The sequence below is a fragment of the Pavona decussata genome, unplaced genomic scaffold, assembly GCF_977016875.1.
Source record: "Pavona decussata unplaced genomic scaffold, jaPavDecu1.1 SCAFFOLD_36, whole genome shotgun sequence".
Taxonomy (NCBI): Eukaryota; Metazoa; Cnidaria; class Anthozoa; order Scleractinia; family Agariciidae; genus Pavona; species Pavona decussata.
The window spans coordinates 645,512-663,617 of record NW_028145458.1 but is presented as its reverse complement, the minus strand read 5'-3'; the positions used below and the strand labels follow the sequence as shown (position 1 = coordinate 663,617).

General features: G+C 37.7%; 2 protein-coding genes across 3 annotated transcripts; both read left to right on the top strand.

The window, feature by feature from the left end:
• Positions 1–1,477: 1,477 nt before the first annotated feature.
• On the top strand, positions 1,478–7,891 carry LOC146484222 (serine/threonine-protein kinase pim-1-like). Of its 2 annotated transcripts, none has more exons than XM_085104952.1 (9): positions 1,478–1,615; positions 2,360–2,409; positions 2,494–2,593; positions 3,421–3,565; positions 5,196–5,287; positions 5,418–5,465; positions 5,863–6,235; positions 6,525–6,704; positions 7,514–7,891. In XM_085104952.1, exons 1-9 carry the CDS (start codon positions 1,613–1,615, stop codon positions 7,612–7,614), a joined length of 1,092 nt encoding a protein of 363 aa, XP_084961078.1. In that variant the 5' UTR covers positions 1,478–1,612; the 3' UTR covers positions 7,615–7,891. The 2 variants fall into 2 exon arrangements, with proteins under 2 accessions (XP_084961078.1, XP_084961077.1); XM_085104951.1 differs by having other exon boundaries at positions 1,520–2,167.
• A 2,281-nt stretch (positions 7,892–10,172) lies between these two features.
• On the top strand, positions 10,173–18,007 carry LOC146484221 (U8 snoRNA-decapping enzyme-like). Its single transcript, XM_085105014.1, has 3 exons — positions 10,173–10,342; positions 13,004–13,294; positions 16,021–18,007. Exons 1-3 carry the CDS (start codon positions 10,202–10,204, stop codon positions 16,222–16,224), a joined length of 636 nt encoding a protein of 211 aa, XP_084961140.1. The 5' UTR covers positions 10,173–10,201; the 3' UTR covers positions 16,225–18,007.
• The last annotated feature ends 99 nt before the right edge of the window (positions 18,008–18,106 follow it).

Genomic DNA, 18,106 nt, shown 5'->3' with positions numbered 1-18,106 from the left:
CTATATCAATCGAGAACTCGAGAACTGCCTTTGCTGCGTTGAAATCTTTACCACCACCACCATTACCATCCCTCCAAAAAACAAGAACTCTTGCTAATTTCAGTTCCAACTGCAGTGGTCCCTTTGAACATTGATACACCGTGTATCAATGTTCAAAGAGACCACGGCACGGACATTCATGGAAAGCAGGCATTTTTTATTTTGTAATTTTTTTATGATTTAATGTTTCATAGGTAGGCAGTTACATTGCACAGTTTAGCATTTACGTAAGGCCTGATGTTCTTACCCGTCTTTAATAAATAAAACTGATGATGGTTCAGTGCCAAGTCGTTCTCCCTCCCTTATACCTCGGGTCTCCACGTCAAAGATACATTCACGTTTTATTAAGCTCCATTCTCAGGACGTGGCCTAACCATCTCCAGCGTCTAACCTTGATCACGTCTGAAACAGGTATTATCTCAGATTTAATTTCTTGTGTCCCTCATGGATATCTTCACTGGCCAATAGATTCTTAAATTTTGCCTTTAATATTAGCCATGCTGTAATAAGAGAAAGACCTCCCATTTCCCAGATCCCTTGGGAATAGGCTGCGAATGTCCAAACAACCTTCATTTAGCACTTGATGCTTGCATAGTTTTGAGGGATTTATAGACGCACAAAAAACTTGTAAGCTTTGAGCTCTCAAACTAAAAGCCATATGTCTAACGAACTTTTCTCATTTTTACGCCGTTTGACCGTGGTTGAGGCTTTAGAAAGTGCAAAATCTCTTACCCAGAGTCCTCAGGCTCTTTGGTCAGGGGTTGGACGCCAGGAGAGACTCTGGGGTACTGGAATTTTATTACCGCAGGATTTCTGCGGTAAAGCAATGGAAGTCGAATTCTCCAGAGTCTCTCCTGGCGACCAACTGTTGGCCAAAGAGCCTGAAAACTCTGGGTACGAGATTGGAAAGCTCATAAAGTGCATAAAGTGCTTACAATATTGGTACATTCTGATTGGTCAACAAAATTTACCGATCGCTTCTGATGATTGGCCAAGCGCATTGTTCTGCACTCAGTTGGCTTTTTAAAACCACAGTAAAAATCTGTAAAAACATAGTGAACGAAAACTGGTTTGAAGCTTACAGATCTAAATGCTGAATGCTGAAAACTCAATACTTTAGAGAAAGTGACGAAGGTGTCGAGTGTTCAAGAAATGTTTTGACAGGAAAAGACTGGAAACAAGGATTGACCGGTTTTGGAAGAAATGCGCTCGCCCTGCAGCTTTGTTTGGTTGAAGAACGTAAAGGTTGTTGTGCGTTTCACTAACTGAGAGAAGAGTGAATTCCAGTTGGGAAGAATTAAGTACTTTTACTATTGTCAATGAAAGTGTTGCTTTCTACCACTTTCACCGGGCAACACGAGTGATATTCGCGCGGAAACAAGCTTCACTTCACAAATCTGTCAGGTAAGCTGAAAAAAGCTTGGTTGGTTGCGCTGCGCTTCGAAGAAGATGTCGTTTAAGGGATACGTGGGTTCCGAGCTGGAGAGGAAACTCAGTTTTACGAAGAACAATCCGTTCACTTGTCCAGCGAATGGCAATTTGAAAATTCCACTTCGAAGATTTCTCTCTCTGCATGGTAAGTGTTCTGTCGCCAACCAAGTTTATGTAACTTTTCTTTTCAACCTTCGTCTTATCTTGATAATTTCTGCGTTAAATTAACCTTTAAGCTTGCAAAAGGGAAAGTTTTTACTGGCATTTGAAAAAGACGTATTCTAGGAAAAGATGGCATTTCTTTTTACGTTTTTTACTGTTCAATCATGCGCTTGTTTTAGTTTTTGCATTCCTTTGCGCGTGCATTCAAAGCTTTCTCCAGCGCGAGGAAAGCGCACAAAAACGTCACAAACGGCAGTTTACCATAGAAACGATCAGTTGTGTACAGGTTAACTTACCGCGAACACAGCATTCACTTGCGCTGTTTAATCACAGTGAAAAAGATACTTGTTTTCTTGTTCAAGTGAACTGAACAACTATGTCTGAGATTAATGAATGCGTTTCAAAAGCAAAGCCCGCTTTTGATGAAAAGTTTGTAAATAATCCGAATTTGTTGGATGAAAAAAGGAAATCCGTAAAGAGAAAGGCGGAAAGTGAGCCCATTCGCCGGGTTAAGAAAATTCGACCGGAAAGGAAGGTAAGCGAAAATAAAATTGTTTTCATCAGAAAATGAACTCAGATAAAAACACATTTCAATCTTTGTTAGTGGACGAAGATCGAGGCAAAATGCAAAGATGCAAGAGGTTACATTTGTTCATTTTTTCACATATGCGTAATTAGATGATTTGCAACCAAAGTAACTTATCTAAATTGTTTTCCTTTTCCACAGGTTTTCCTCAGTGAAGGACTGAAATACAGAAGTCACTTTAAACCAAAGAGGTAATTGTAAGTTATTTCTGGGCGCCACTCAGTATAATTGTACGGTTCGCAGATAAGCTCATAAATTTTATCTTTTTTTTTCAGTCGTAGTCAGATATTAAGAGAGAAAAGGAATGGATCTGAAAAGCAAGAAAATGTGAAGAAAACAACTAGCCTTGACAGCTATTTGTCTTTTGACTATAAGGTTACTGATGATATGATTTTAGAATATCTTTGTTTGTTTCACGCTAAATATTATAAACACCAAAAGATCCTAGAATCAGTGCTAGAAATTGGATCGTAAGATCGAATCTTCGCTTAAGAAAATTATAGAAAAGTTAAAATACCAGAATGTTTTACCAGAATCGAGGATTAATTCATCTTTCCACTGTCACAAATTAATTACTCCGTTGATCGCGAGCCAACGGTTACAGTAAAAATAACGATACGAACGCAAGTTTTGCGTTCGTTCTCGGCACTTCTCGCCATCCTTGGTGAAAACATCTGAAGGCTTTAATTAATATGAAAATGTTATCGGGAGGCGGAGCTCTGTATCGTTTTTGATCTGTCGAAGAAAACTTACATATTTTATAGATACTGTAACCCTTATCACTACAGTGTAATTTTGGAAAGGTTAGGAAGACATTATTAACAATATTCCATAGGAATTCCGTTACATTTATAGCTGATTCGTTCCATTATACTCATTGATTCATTTCACAAACCTGTGCCACAAGATTAATAGGTCGGCATGCCCTTGAAATCTGTAATTATCTTCTTCTTCTTCTCTTTTTTAATTCTATCATCTTTTTTTTTATGATTCGAACATTATTTAACTAATGTTTTTTTAATTGTATCGCTTTTGCTCTATATTAGAGAATCGCGGCTACTAAAAGCGATTGCTCATGCGAAACAGTGAGCGCTTCACTGGAGAAAGTTCGTTTTCCTTTCTGATAATTCAGCAATGATTTTTCACTGCTCGGATGGCCTATGATAAGTAACATGACTGAACCATGATTGTTTTGATCTTAGGAATGTTCCTGGCCAGTCAATGAGGTCGAATTTGTATTGTCAGCAAGCAGCATATTCAGCGGGAACTACAGCTGTGACGCCAGCGATCCGGATGTGGAAATACCAAATGAGACACCAGACTACATAAAGAATCTAGCATCTCGTGGTAGGTTGAATTATTTTGCAAATTCTCCACCAGTTATTTCTGATTTGGGTAAACGACTGTAAACATTAAAGCACTCTGATAACGGCATACTTTGATGAATTCTTTGTTTTTGTTGTGTTGTACTTTTTCGTTTTGATTGTGGTATTTATGCAGTCGTCAATCAATCAATCAATCAATCAATCAATCAATCAATCAATCAATCAATCAATCAATCAATCAATCAATCAATCAATCAATCAATCAATCAATCAATCAATCAATCAATCAATCAATCAACCAGTCAGTCAGTCAATCAATCAATCAATCAATCAATCAATCAATCAATCAATCAATCAATCAATCAATCAATCAATCAATCAATCAATCAGTCAGTCAGTCAGTCAATCAATCAATCAATCAATCAATCAATCAATCAATCAATCAATCAATCAATCAATCAATCAATCAATCAATCATTCAATCAACCAGTCAGTCAGTCAGTCAGTCAATCAATCAATCAATCAATCAATCAATCAATCAATCAATCAATCAATCAATCAATCAATTGATGTTGGATATCAATCAATCAATGGATGTTGGGTATTAAATCTACCTTTCCATCCCTACCCTGGGGCATTTAATTGTGAAATGTATATTCAGTGTGGGTCCAGTGTTTGCTTGATTGGCACGTTTTCCGGACGGCAAACTGAATCTCCAGGAAAACCTAACCTTTAGCATTAGCCTAACAATTTAATTTGCCAGATTAGAAGCATTTTTCAGTGATTACTGTTCTGAAAACACTTAACTCATGTTTTATTCTTTCTCCATTTCTGGATTTGCTGGATATTGTCTTAGCTTAGAGCAACCTTTAAATTTTAAACTGTGGGAATTCATGCTGATAAGACGCGATTCCCCTGTATTACGTGGGGGAGGGTGAGAGAAGGGTTGGGGTAGCAAGCGTTTCTCAGGACAGTCTATATAATCCTTCGATGTGAGGGGTTGTGACCTGTTTTGATTTTCTGCCACAGAAAAGGGATTTTGATCAAAATTCTTAAAAAAAGTATTCAAGTACCCCACCTCTCCACGGGGTTATCCCGCCCTAAGGTACCTAACTAATACAAGGAAATTTTTTCTTGCAACTTGCCTCGCAATTTTGCTGCAACGCAAGTTGCAAGAATCGTTGCCATTTGTAACGTGTCCTGAAATTAACATGTCTTGCAAATTTGTTGTCGCCGCAATCGTTGCCAGGAGGACAATTCGTTTCTACTTCTTACAATGGTCTGACTGAAACCAAAACGTTGCGAGACATGTTCATATCAGGCTTTGCTGCACTATGCAACTTTTCGTGCAATTTGTGTGCAGTAGCCGTGGAGTCTTGTGCGCGTTTCGCTGTTTGAACGCGCGGAAGTTTCGTTCTCGTCGCAATATCCGCGACGTCGAAAAGCCAAAAGCAAACAAAATCCCAACGGAAATACTTGTCACAGAGGCTACGTGGGCAACGGCGCAAGAGAATTGCAACACGAGCTACAAGAAAATTTGCCTAGTTCCGTATAGTCAAAAGAGGACTCTCTTGCTATAGTATAACAGCGCCTTTAACATTTACCGTTGCATACAAACAATGTGATTTTTTCTATTTTGTGTAAATTTTTAGCTGAGTTTGCTGAGTATGAGTTCGGAAAAGTCCTTGGAGCTGGTGCGTTTGGTCAGGTCATTGCTGCAACACAGAAGGAGGACAACCTGCCGGTGGGTGGAGTTTATCGCTTTGTTGCTGTTTTCTAAACATTTTCAGGACCTAATTATGTTATAGCAACTGAGGTGATTCCAGCACACACTTCCAGTATAACTAAACTAACTCGCATTATTTTGTTCTCAGGTTGCGCTCAAATTTGTGCACAAGTCTACAGTCAAGGAATTTAAAGAGGTTGGTAAAATGAAGACACGGTTATCAATAGCTATAACATGAGAAACTACAGACAAATGTGCGACGCTTTTACGGCAAACGTGTGACTGAACACTTGTCCACCTAATAATTCGGCCTATCAACTGGATAACTTCAAGAAATGAAAAACGAAGTTCACTTGAAGGCTTATAGTCGGTTCGGCATGGAAGCTTAAATTCTAATCGGTTATTGAGATTATCACTTGAGTACCCAGTTTGCAAATTTCTTCATTACTGCGTCATGTCGCACTACAAAACGGTGTCAATCCGTGTAGGAGCTTGGGTCTCAGAAGTTGAGAGATTATTGACGGACAATTTCTACAATAATGTGGTGAATGACTATCGATGACTTCTCCTTTCTCTTCTTTCTTTAATTACAGATTGATGGAAAAGAGATTCCCGCCGAAGCTTATCTTCAATACCGAGCACGAAACCGCAATGTGATCGACATTTACGAAGTCATCGACATAGATGAGTACTTTGTGTACGTCATGGAAAGACCTGAAAAATGTAAGGACATGTTTGACATCATTGCAGAACGAAGCGAGCAGAACCAGACACTGACAGAAGAGGAAGTCCGAAAGTACTTTTCTCAAGTCCTTCAAGCCAACATCTGCTGCGAGGAAAATGGAGTTCTGCACCGAGATATTAAACCAGAAAATATCCTGGTTGATATGAGCAGTGATGAGGCTAAGCTGATTGATTTTGGACTGTCATCTGAAGTCCAACAGAAACCTTTCACAAGGTTCAGAGGTGAGAACAGTGAAATGTTTATGAGAACTTGTAAGTGATGTACAAATAGTCATGAGGGCAGGCTGTGTTTGTCCGAAAATAAGTCATGCTTCTATTGAACGCCTTTGTTGATAAGATACAGGATGTGCTTTGAGAGCAAATCGGCGTGGACAAACTCTAAAATGGACAGATGGACAGAAAATTGTCCAGGGCTCTTTCAATTTTGAAAAGAAAGATCCAAAGATTCTCTGTACGTTTTTTAAACCGTTGGGGATAATTAACATTAATTGTGCTATCTCGTTTCTTTCAGGTACAAGAAGTTACACTCCTCCTGAATTCACCAAAAGCAAACAATATAACGGTTGCCAGGGCACAGTGTGGCAGATGGGAATCCTTCTGGTGGATATGCTATCACCTGATATCAGAGCATTTAAACATCCACGTGATGCTCTTACCATGCCACCAAGGGTCCCTAAGGAGCTCTCACCAGGTAATTCCCTCGCTTTACATGAATCCTACATTTGGGCGACGACTAATTTTAGCGAATTAAGTGACATTTTGGCGCTTCGTTAAAATAAATAATAATAAACTCTGGTGACAAGGTCTGAGAAATTAGAGCAAAAAGTAGCTTTTGACCGCATCTCACAGTCTTCATCACGCCCTCGGAGGATCATAGCCTGCCAACATTTTCAGCAGACCTGATGACAAGAATTTATTAATATTTAGCGTATTCCGAGGTCAGGAATGAATTTACATAGTCATATTCGTTAAAATATGTAGCCTTTGTCTACACTTACTGTATTAGTAGAAACACTTTCTGCCCGTACACATACTCGAAAGAGCCCAATTGTTGATTATGATGGGAACTAATTAAGACGCCAACCTCATACACGATACAGTCATCTCTCTTTATCGCAGACACCCTCGGGATCGCGAGTTAGTGTCCTTAATAGGGAGAGTCTGTAATAGCGGGAATTTACTTCAGTCAAACGTCTGTAATCCATTTTTGCCGGGGAATTAGCTGCTGTCCGCATTATCGGGGTGTCCGTAATAGCGAGGTGTCCGCAAGGCGAGAGTCGACTGTAATTATGAAGTTACTCCTGCGTCACTTGATTATGACGTAACGACCAAAACAACCAAATGGTAGTGACGTCAATCACATACACATTGTTGTCTCTTTGACTTCAAATCATTCTCACCAAACAGGTTTAATACCTAAATGCGTACAGTGATCTTATATAGCTTATTTGCCGTTCACTTGTTAATTTTTCTCTATTCGTTTTGCTTTTTATTCAACAGAAGTAAAGAACCTGATCTATTCTCTGCTGAACACAAACCCATGCAATCGTCCAACTCTCAAACAAATTCTTCAGCATCCATGGTTCGCCATGACAAACTAAAATGCTTTATCACCGCAACTGCCGCCAACAAGACCCTGAATTACAGACTTTATACATTATGAATCACTTGTAACTTACATATCAGCAAATATTAACTATAGCTGTAGATTCTTAGTCGTACTTTGCCCAGCTACAGATTATTTTTTATATAATGTCGAAATTCTACTGTGAGACAATCAAGAATTAATGTAATTTACTTCTGTAATTACGGGTGGCAAGGGAAGAGCTGTAAGGCAGTAAGTTCTTTCGATGCTACCACTGTCAGGGGATGGGTAGGTTTGTGGATGGGGGGGGGGGAGGGAGGGAAGGTCTAAGGGCCAAGGGGAGTAGGGGTGAGGGAAACGGGAAGGGCAAATAGAATGATAAGACTCTCATCGTTCTATTTCTGCTTCCGCTGCCTCTAATAGAACGGTGGGCGGGGTGGGGGGGGGGGGGGGGAGGGCGAGGTCAGGGGGATTATAGGGGTTGGGCAGGATGGAAGGGTATTGTTAAAATTAGACCATCTTGCCGAAAAACTAGTACAGAATATGTAAGAAAATTTACATCTAAGAAATTCTATTATAGCGCCTCTGTTAAAAAGCCTACTGTCGACTCCGACATTTTACAGTCGCGTAATTTGTAATGATTGGAGTTTATCATTAGATGTCACGTGCAAAGACTTTCTGTCTGTCTTTGTATTCAAAAATAAGTCCTAATAACGATTGTCTTTGTATGCTAAAACAGTCCATTCTTGGTTTGTCACAAACTTGGACCGAACGTTTATGCATCAACCTTGGTTACGCGTTTCGTGGTCCGTCCAGTATGAAGACGAATTATGCGACGCATAATTCCGTTTTCACCATCCTTCTTTATGCAGGTGGATTATAACGTATAACTGGATGTATAAACATTGCTCGCCATACCACACGAACAAGATGGTTCTTATTAAAAAAAAAAATCAAAGAATGCTGGTTCTTATTCATTGCTTCGCAATAGCGAAATTAATTTTGCTTGTCAACCGTTGCATCGAGGTTACACTGTGATAACACTATTTTATCAGGCTAGAATGAAAAAAAAAAATGTAGAGACAACTTTTGCTCTGTATTCCTGTTGAGTTTCGTACTCGAGTTTTTATCTGTGCCAAAAAGGGAATTGTATAATTGTGATAAGTTTTTTTTAAAAGAAATTCCGTACAAGGCCAATGGAACTGTGTAATATGTAAAATATAAGATAATATATTTTTACCAGAACAATTTTAAAATTAAAGTATATATTTTCAAAATTGCGTACTTTCTACTGTCTGGATGAGATCAGGAAATGTTCCAGGGCCCGGTTGCATAAAGCCTCAAAGGACGGCGCCTACTAATTCAAAAGTATTTTTGCGCAAATTACTACTATGCGGGAAAAGCAAAGGCTATTGGAACCCGAAAAAAGAAAATTGGGGGTAACCACACAGTTTTTGAAAATAATTAAGAAACAATAATTCTAAATACAGTTAACTATAAAAATGAGCGAAAAAACGGAACGACGTTTCGGTGTCATCCTGGCACCATTATCAAGTAAAGAATGCAACAGAAAAGATAATTTATACATAAAGTAAAGGTGTGAAATAGAATAAATTAAATTAAGACTAAAAGTAACTGTCCGGTGTTCATTCAGAAGGTGTCATAAAGTGAGAGTTTTGTCCGTTAGACAAATAGTTTCGCACGAATGGAGTCTGACTGGGTGTTTTGAATGAACACCGGACAGTTACTTTTAGTCTCAATTTAATTTATTCTATTTCACACCTTTACTTTATGTATAAATTATCTTTTCCGGTTGCATTCTTTACTTGATAATGGTGCCAGGATGACACCGAAACGTCGTTCCGTTTTTTCGCTCATTTTTATAGTTAACTGTATTTCTAAATTTAATCTTATTAGAATAATTCTAAAAAGTGCTAAAATACAAATCCGATACAAGGCAATGTATGGCATTTTATTTTTATCAAATTGAAGGCTTATTATCATTGAAAAATGCATGGTTACCCCGAATCTCCTTTTTAAATACCAAAAGCACTTGCTAAGTTCTGCTTTCTCCGTAGAGTTCTGAACCGCGCAAAAGGTATGCTTAGTAACAAAAGTAGGCACGCGCTGTCCTTGACATAAGGGGGAGTTTTCTGCAGTCGTTCCTTTAGCAAGGATTGTTCGCGCTCTGTTTGTGTTCTCATGATCCTCAGTAAGACGCCTTCAGCTGAGTGATCCAATACAGTACTCGAGAAAATCCTTTGGAATACAGAAACTCCCTGAAACAGTTCATCATTGGAAGGACTGCAGTAAGCCGGGATCGGCTGTTATTAGAATGGATACTCCAAAACAAGGTTAGGCATGACAATAAATGAAAGCTAACCGTTTTTAAAGCAGTGCCTAGGCCTTAAGAATGTACGTAGATCAGTTCTACCCCCCCCCCCCCCCCGCCAAACGGATGTTCCGTGTCCAGTGGCGCGTCCACTTTCGGGATTGAGAATACTACATTGTGTAAACGCCATAAGGTGTCCAGCCTTGACTTTACTAGTTCCAGGCTCTTCTCGGTCAGTTAAATCCAAGATGGCTGATAGATTGTGACAAGAATGGCTCAGTTTACGATGAATGTTATTCCACGAGCTAACGCTTTGGCTCTTCAAGGCTACAGACATTGTTGTCATGTTATGCTCCACTGTCCGGTGGAGGCGAAGTTGTTTGGTTTTTATCCAGCCAAGCACGCTGTTTTGGTAAGCAAACCAATGAGTAGAATTTTGGATTTTGACCCCGGCTACAAAAAGTCGTTCGTCTTTGGTTAAATTACAGCTGACTGATCTCAGTTATTCGGAAAAACTAGTTATTTGTACAAGTTTCAGACCTAAAATGTCGGCTATAGGTGGTTTTCATTGCCGCCACGTTGGTGTAGAAAACAAAAGAAAATTCGTTGACATAGTTTGCATAAAAATAGAAGTGGTCAGTATAAAATGCAGACTGCAGACTGCAGACTGGGTATAAAATGCAGACTGAGACCAAAGCTGCCTCTTCGTCAAATACAGGAGACATTTTGAATTTTTTCAACTTAACTTACGCTAGTGTCATACAATCGTCTTTAGAGATCATTTCCCATGAAATTGACATTATTATATTATTTTCGAAAAGCGCCAACCTTGAAATAAACAACCCCAAAGTATGACGTGATCATTAACGCGGACACATGACCTTTACTTCACACATGGTTGACCTTTTCGCCGCTTTGCATCAACATCGGTAAGTGGCAGTCAGGGTGGCAGTAAAATAATGTTTTTTGAATAAAATTTTTGTTCATGTATTACTGAGGTATACAATTTGTCTTTGACAAACTTCGTTTATACTCAAAGAACATAGTGAAAATCTGTCGATGTCAAATTGCTTCCCCCTCGTAAATCAACTCTTTTTCCCTCATTATAATAATTATGAAAACCGTCATGGGCGTAATTGTTTACAAACTAATGCAAAGCAATTAAGCTCGAGTCGTTTTTGTGAAGAAAGGGCCTCAGGAAATGAAAGCTACCAAATCGAGATAAAGAGAACAAACTGTTGAGAAATGGGTCAAGAATAAGGTCAATTTCGTGGGAGATGATCTCGGAAATGTGATTGCGTGACACTAGGGTAAGTTGAAAATTGAAAATGTATCCTGTATTTGATGAAGAGACGGTTTTGATATCAGTCTGCATTTTATACCCAGTCTGCAGTCTGCAGTCTGCAGTTTATACCTAGTCTGCATTTTATACCCATTTTACTGTCTGTCCTGGGGTTGGCCATAAGTCTATCCTGGGACATTTGCTTTTGATTTTCACCTCACAGCACATCACTTCCCCTCAATCATTGATAAATTCATTGGCAAGGATGATAAATTTAGGATTAACTTTAACTGAGGAGGATGATAGATCTGCAGAACGAACAGGGACTGGAACAATACAGAGAAACACAACTTATTAGGTTAAAAATGGACCAAAAAAAGTCTGACAGCCCACAATGGAACACTCATAAAGTCAGGAGTGAATTAGCTCCTGCTGTCACTAATTTACTTGAGAAATACCTCCTCCCCCCCAACCTTGGACTGTACAACAATAAAGTGTCTTCCTTGGCATGGACATTTCAATCAAAATCAGTTAAATGTTGACTTTTCCTTGAAGTCTGTCATGATCAAACCTAAGCTGGAACTTTTGGTGGGTTTCATGTCTGAACCCAATCAAGACACATCACACTGTGCTAATCAGTAAATCTCAATGCAAAAATCCTTGGGATTTTGATTCACATTAATTGCTGATATTAATAAAAGACAAATTATCTATCAGCTGATGGCAAAAGATTTGGATGACTTGTCATGAGTAGCTCATCACAAAAGTGTAGTTCCAGAAAATAACCATACTCCATCACCAAACGGATTTTTCTCCTACCCCTCTGGAATTCATATTTATCTTCAAAGATTTCTTGAAACTTTTTGACCTCTGACATCCCCCCTAAAATTTTCAATCCCTTCTGTGAGGGGGGCGGGGGGAGGATGGATATTTTCTGGAACTACACATCATGATCATCAAACTTTCTTTATTATTTACTTCTCTTAAGTATTTAATTTTCAAACTTGAATACTTCATAAAATTATAAGGAGTTATCCACTCACTAACTTGAAGTCCACATTCTGCCTATCCAAAAAAACAAAAAAAGATGACTGTTACATTTGCCCATAGTTCTTAGCATACGAAAACCCTAAAAACGCTCATAAAAATGCACAGAAAAGTTCTTAAAACTTTAAACCCAGCGTACACAATGTTGAACATTAGTACAGGGAGGAATTTCACAAAAAATATGGCTTTCTGTGTGCCTATTGGCTGTGTTAAGTTCGCAAGGTATTATGGTAAAATGTTCAATTTTCAATTTCAATTTTTATTGCTTCCATCACTAATACATTGTTGTTCATGATAACTATACAATACTAAATAAAATATTGACGAGGGAGTCTATAGAAAAGCAAAAAAATGCTGGAAGTTATAGATCCCTTTAGATTGAGGTCAACTGCAGCTTAGCTAGATAATTATTTTTAACTAAAAATAGTTTTAATGATGAGAAATAGAATTGTTGACAATATTCACATATTCTTATATTCATATTTACACACTTGGTATTATTACTAGTCAAGATTTCAAGAAAATAATCAATCAAGCAATAAAATAGAACATTATCTTTTTCTGTACAGTGGATAAGCATAGCTGGAATAATCCATCCATTTAGTTGCAATTTTTGTTGTTTGATGTTGATTAAACAATTAGACATTGGACAGTGAACCATGTATTACTACTGCTGTTGCTTTTAGATAATAATGTCTTTCTGTCCAAGCAGAAAATGTATTAACCCACTGTACAATGTTTTAGATGCAGCTTCGTTATGATGGTCGTATTGGTTTTCCTGGTGGATTTGTTGATGAGCCTGAAGATCTGGAGACAGCTGTTAACAGAGAGGTAGTTGAAGAGCTAGGGGAGACTTCTGAACCAGTCAACATTGAAAAAAAAGACTATGTCATTTCTCATTTATATGAAGAGCATGTTCCTGAATTAAATGTGACAAAGAAGCTTTGCCTGCATTTCTTCACCAAGAAGATTCCATTGGATCAGTTCTTAGAGCTTGAGAAGAGAAAGCCAGATGCCCCCAACCTTGGATATGAGGTTAGTTTGAGAGCAAAGCTAATCAAGATGATGTATTTTTGTGGTAGGGTTCACATTTACATTTCTTTATGGATATAGGGATTATTTCCTGGAAAAAATGTGAGTGTGTGCAAAGGGTGGGGGTTATATAAAAAAAGGAGTCACAATATATTGAAATTATTGTTTCAGTGGTCAGGATTTTCAGGGTATTTGATAAGCTCTAAACAAGAATAATTTATTTTAAAATATAAAACATATAAAAATTCTGTACTCAGAGGGAGCTAAGATGATGTGATAAAATTACGTAAGCCCTCCTTGAACAGAGACAATGGCTTCGAATTAGCCAGCATCTATGACACCATCTTAGCTCCCTCGGGTCCATTATATAACCCTTTCTTAACATTCAAATTTGCATTGTGGCTGACGAAGTTCGGTGGATCCGAACGAAATATCCCACTTGAAAGATTTAAATTGCGCTCTGAGTACAGAATTTTTATATGTTTTATATTTTAAAATCGTGATTCCAGAGCAGGAAAACAATATTTTTGATTCAAGAATAAGTTAGTTGAATGAAAGGTGATCTAGAGAAAGGTCATAGAACGTCATGATCAGGGGTAGATCCAGGTGTGGGGGGGTGTGGGGTGGGGTTGAGGGGGGTTGCAATCCCTACTTTAAAAATAGCAGGTTTGCTTAATTTTTCAAAATGTTTTGATGTTGCACTTAAAACTCAAACTAACTGAAAAACCTTGATCCTGTCCTGAATGATATGTTGTTGGGAATGTTTCTAAGGGACATTTTAGTGTCCCTTAGAACTGTTGAGTGACTGGTTTGGATGCATCTTGACTTGTCGTTTATTCAATCTCTTGTAGATGTTCATAGAAACAGTCAACCTAGTCTCCTCCCTCCTTCCTCCTCCTCTCTGGAAGGAAATAATAATAATAATAATAATAATAATAATAATAATAATAATAATAATAATAATAATAATTTTTTATTTCATCAAAATTTTAGTCTATGAATAGTGGAATGCAAATTGGTCAAATGAATGACTGCTGCTTAGACGCTAACCAAGCGTGTGTCCGCTAATTTTAGAAATTTGATGGTGACGTGAGCTTGTAAATATTTAGTATTTTAGGATCTTTTAATATTTTCATTTCATCAAAATTTTAGTCTACTATGGTGGAATGTGAATTGGTCATATAATATTATTTGTGAATAGGTGAAGATTTGTAAATAGGTTTTCTAAGGAGATTTAATAAAATTTGTTTTTTATTATGAAATATTTAATAATAATAATAATAATAATAATAATAATAATAATAATAATAATAAACAGCTTTGAGCCATAATTCTCCTTAGTTTTCTATATATTTTTTGTTTTTGAAATAATTATGCCAATTACCTGAAGAAAAATGAAAGAAAGAGAAGAAAGTTACTTGATATTTGATGTTATAAACATCACTATCTAGCTAGAGTGTGTGAATGTTTCTGTTTACTTTGAGAACATTGAAACTGCAGTTTCCTGATTCTGACCAAGAAAGATCTATCATGAACCGTAAAGAAATAAGGCACAAAGGCAAACAAACAAAACAAAACAACTGCTTCATTTTACGTTTCGTAAATTCGTGTTAAATCCTTCTACTGATCATAGTGAGCATTTGAGAAACACGAGGAAATTAAGAAAAGATTTGCCTCCCGGTCATGTTTTTGACATTGTTCTGTTATTCGCAAGTGCCAGAGGTGTTCTATGACAATATAATACAATAATCGTTTGTGATTGTTATACTTTTTTTTTACGAGGTTAGAGTTCGTGTTTCATTTAAAAGGTTACAGAAAATACAAAAATAGGCTCTCATTCTTTCAGAGGAAACAAACACTGCGTCAAATTAACGCGAATTTCAAAAATGAAGGTTGATGAAGCCGTGTTAACTTCTTGGAGTGTTCATTTCCACGACCTTCAAGAAGGGGAGCATTAATTTCGCCGACGTTAATTTCTATAATCTTAAAAGTTGCAGTCCTGTTTCTTACGTATAGATGACTTTGTAATTAAGCAACAGCAGCTTTCGTTTTTCTGTTGACATATTTCAACTGAACATCATTTACAATACTTAGAGTTATTAAATTTTCGCTCCTTTCCCGTTCATTTCCTTCATTGTGAACTTTCCGGCCCTCCTCATTTCGCGTTAGCGATTTGATGGCTGTGATAAATATTTTGTTATAGTTATAGTTTATTAAAAAACTCTCTTGCAGTAAAAGAACTGAATTATCGAGTACAATTGACAATCTTAAGGCAACTATTGTCTAACATATAGTAATTTACAGTTACAGCAATGATAATAACAATCGAATCACCTAGCTAGGAGATCCGAAATTGATTTGTGAAAAACAGCTTTCAATACGTTCATAACTATACATAACAAGCGCAATTCAAAGATTGTAGCCATTTTAACCTACAATTGAAAAAGAGTGAAATTTAAGTGATGAAAATATTCTAACGTAACTGTAAAATACTGGGTTATCCTTTTATGAAACGGGGGGCGGGGTGGGGGGGGGGGGGGGAGGGTTGGTAGGGCGGTTGGACATGCTGACGGGGGTGATACAATTTCCAAATGGAACTCTATCAAATCCCACCAGCCCTCTCTCCCCATCGAAAAAAAAAAACAACGATCTCGAAAGACCGTATGTGTTACGTCAAACAAAGTCGGTTTATTTTCATTTTTATTAATTCGTAACTCCACTCTTTTCAGGTTCTTGGTAATATTCGCTGCCCACTCTATATCATGTCTGACAAACAAGGTGGCCTTCCGTCCTTTTTAAAAAATAACTTCGTGGGAAACTCCAGGCAACAGTTGTTAATCGGATTAGAGCACGCAAGTTTATTAAGCCCAGAGGAAATCAAGGAAGCTGTCCACTTGTCGCAATTAATTCAAGCGTCCGCGCCTAAACTCTGACGGCGGTTATGATATGGGAAGTCAAGCTATGTGGAACTAAACTTATCTGCATATGATACTGTACGTTTCTATTCTGGGCACAGCAAGAGATGGATCCAGAATAGCAACGTGGGTGCTGGAACGCTGTGGTTTCCGTGAGAACTCGTAAAATTGTCGTAATTCCTCGGCAATCTTCGGGCGTTTTCGTCATCACTTCGGATTGCCATTGGCAATCGTAAGTAGCACGCGTATCACGCTACGATGTTATGTATACGAATAACAAATGAAGGTCTAGAATCTATTGTATCAACTGTCTCCGTGCACCAACACCAGTAGGCTCGATTTCCGCCGCTCTCTCGAGTCCGGTCTTTGTCGGGCTCGTTTCCCGAACAGCGGCTGGAAATCGAGCCTACAACGCCAGTGTCGCTGTTAATCATACACACAAGTTTGACCTGTTTCATACATATATTTATTGTCGCGTTCCCACGGCGATCTTAAAGGGCCCCAGTCAGTCTCGCCTTTGTTTTTGTTTATATACTAGACTTTTGCTAATATATTTTATTCGGAGCATGTCGAAATGAACGAAATCACTGTGAAACTACTAAAGATAATGAAACATACTTTCAGGATCACAACTTACAGTAAAGCAATAAGATTTCGTTTCACCACGCAATATCAGGAATTTCGATGGCATCGAAAATGGCGGAGGCTGACTAGGGTCCTTTAAGAGGAATCAAATAGAATTCTGTAATCTAGGGGCGCATTCTTTTGGGACAATTCCGACTATCCTTATTTCGTTTCAGGAATAACAGAATACACATAATATCAATTGCCAAAAGAACACGATTCGGCCTATTCCCATTTACCTGGCAACCTTCCCAAAGTGAAGCAATTCCTGTTATTCTGAGTTAAACTGCATTCCGTTCATTCTGCTATCAATGGCAGAAAGAATGAAATACTATTCTGTTCATTCTGAAAACAGAATAACTCCCAAAAGAACATGGATACCATCTATTCCGTGTATTCTTATTCCGGTATACTGTCAACTCCCTTAATTGCGGACACCCTCGGGACCGCGAGTCAGCGTCCTTAAAATATAGCGGGAATTTATTTCAGTCAAACATCTGCAATTTATTTTTGCCGGAGATTTAGCTGCTGTCCGTATTATCGGGATGTCCGTAATAGCGAGATGTCCGCAAGGCGAGAGTTGACTGTACTCCCAAAAGAACTCGCGCCCAAAGTGTTATTGTAACACGAGTGCTTTTGTTATGTTATAGTGTCAACAAGTACTTTTTTGCCTCTGGTGATATACTCCAGATGTATAATTTTTTTTTTAATTCAAAGGCGAAGAAAATAATTAAATCAGGATTCTGTAATCTAAGTGTTATTGTAACACGAGTACTTTTGTTTTTTTTTGTCTGTGTAGCAAATTTACATTACAGAGTGTAGACAAGTTTGTTTTCTCAAGTGATACGCCAGATGTATCTTTTTTGTTGTTGTTTTTTTTTTGCAAAACGAAAAAAAAAAAAAAAAGTAAATGAAATAGGTCGGTTGTTTAATTGGGTTATCCGAGTTTTGAGTTAATGATGATGTTTTTTTTTTTCAAATGAATCTTAAAAATGTTATTGTATTTCTCTAAATATTTTTTTGCCCACGCAGTTTATTAGGATAGCCTATCGCTTACAAACTCTCCTGGCTGACTCTTAAATTAATATGGAACTCGAAATTGATTGTTTCAAACGATAATTAACCACAAAATGATACTTGAAAGCATAAGTAAACATGAGAGAATTCATGATATAAATTGAGTGAATGGATATCTAAACCAAGTGAATAGGTCAGTTTGGGTGTGATTCTATCATTGTCATTGAACCAATATTTCCGTTACTTTTTCCCGTTCAAT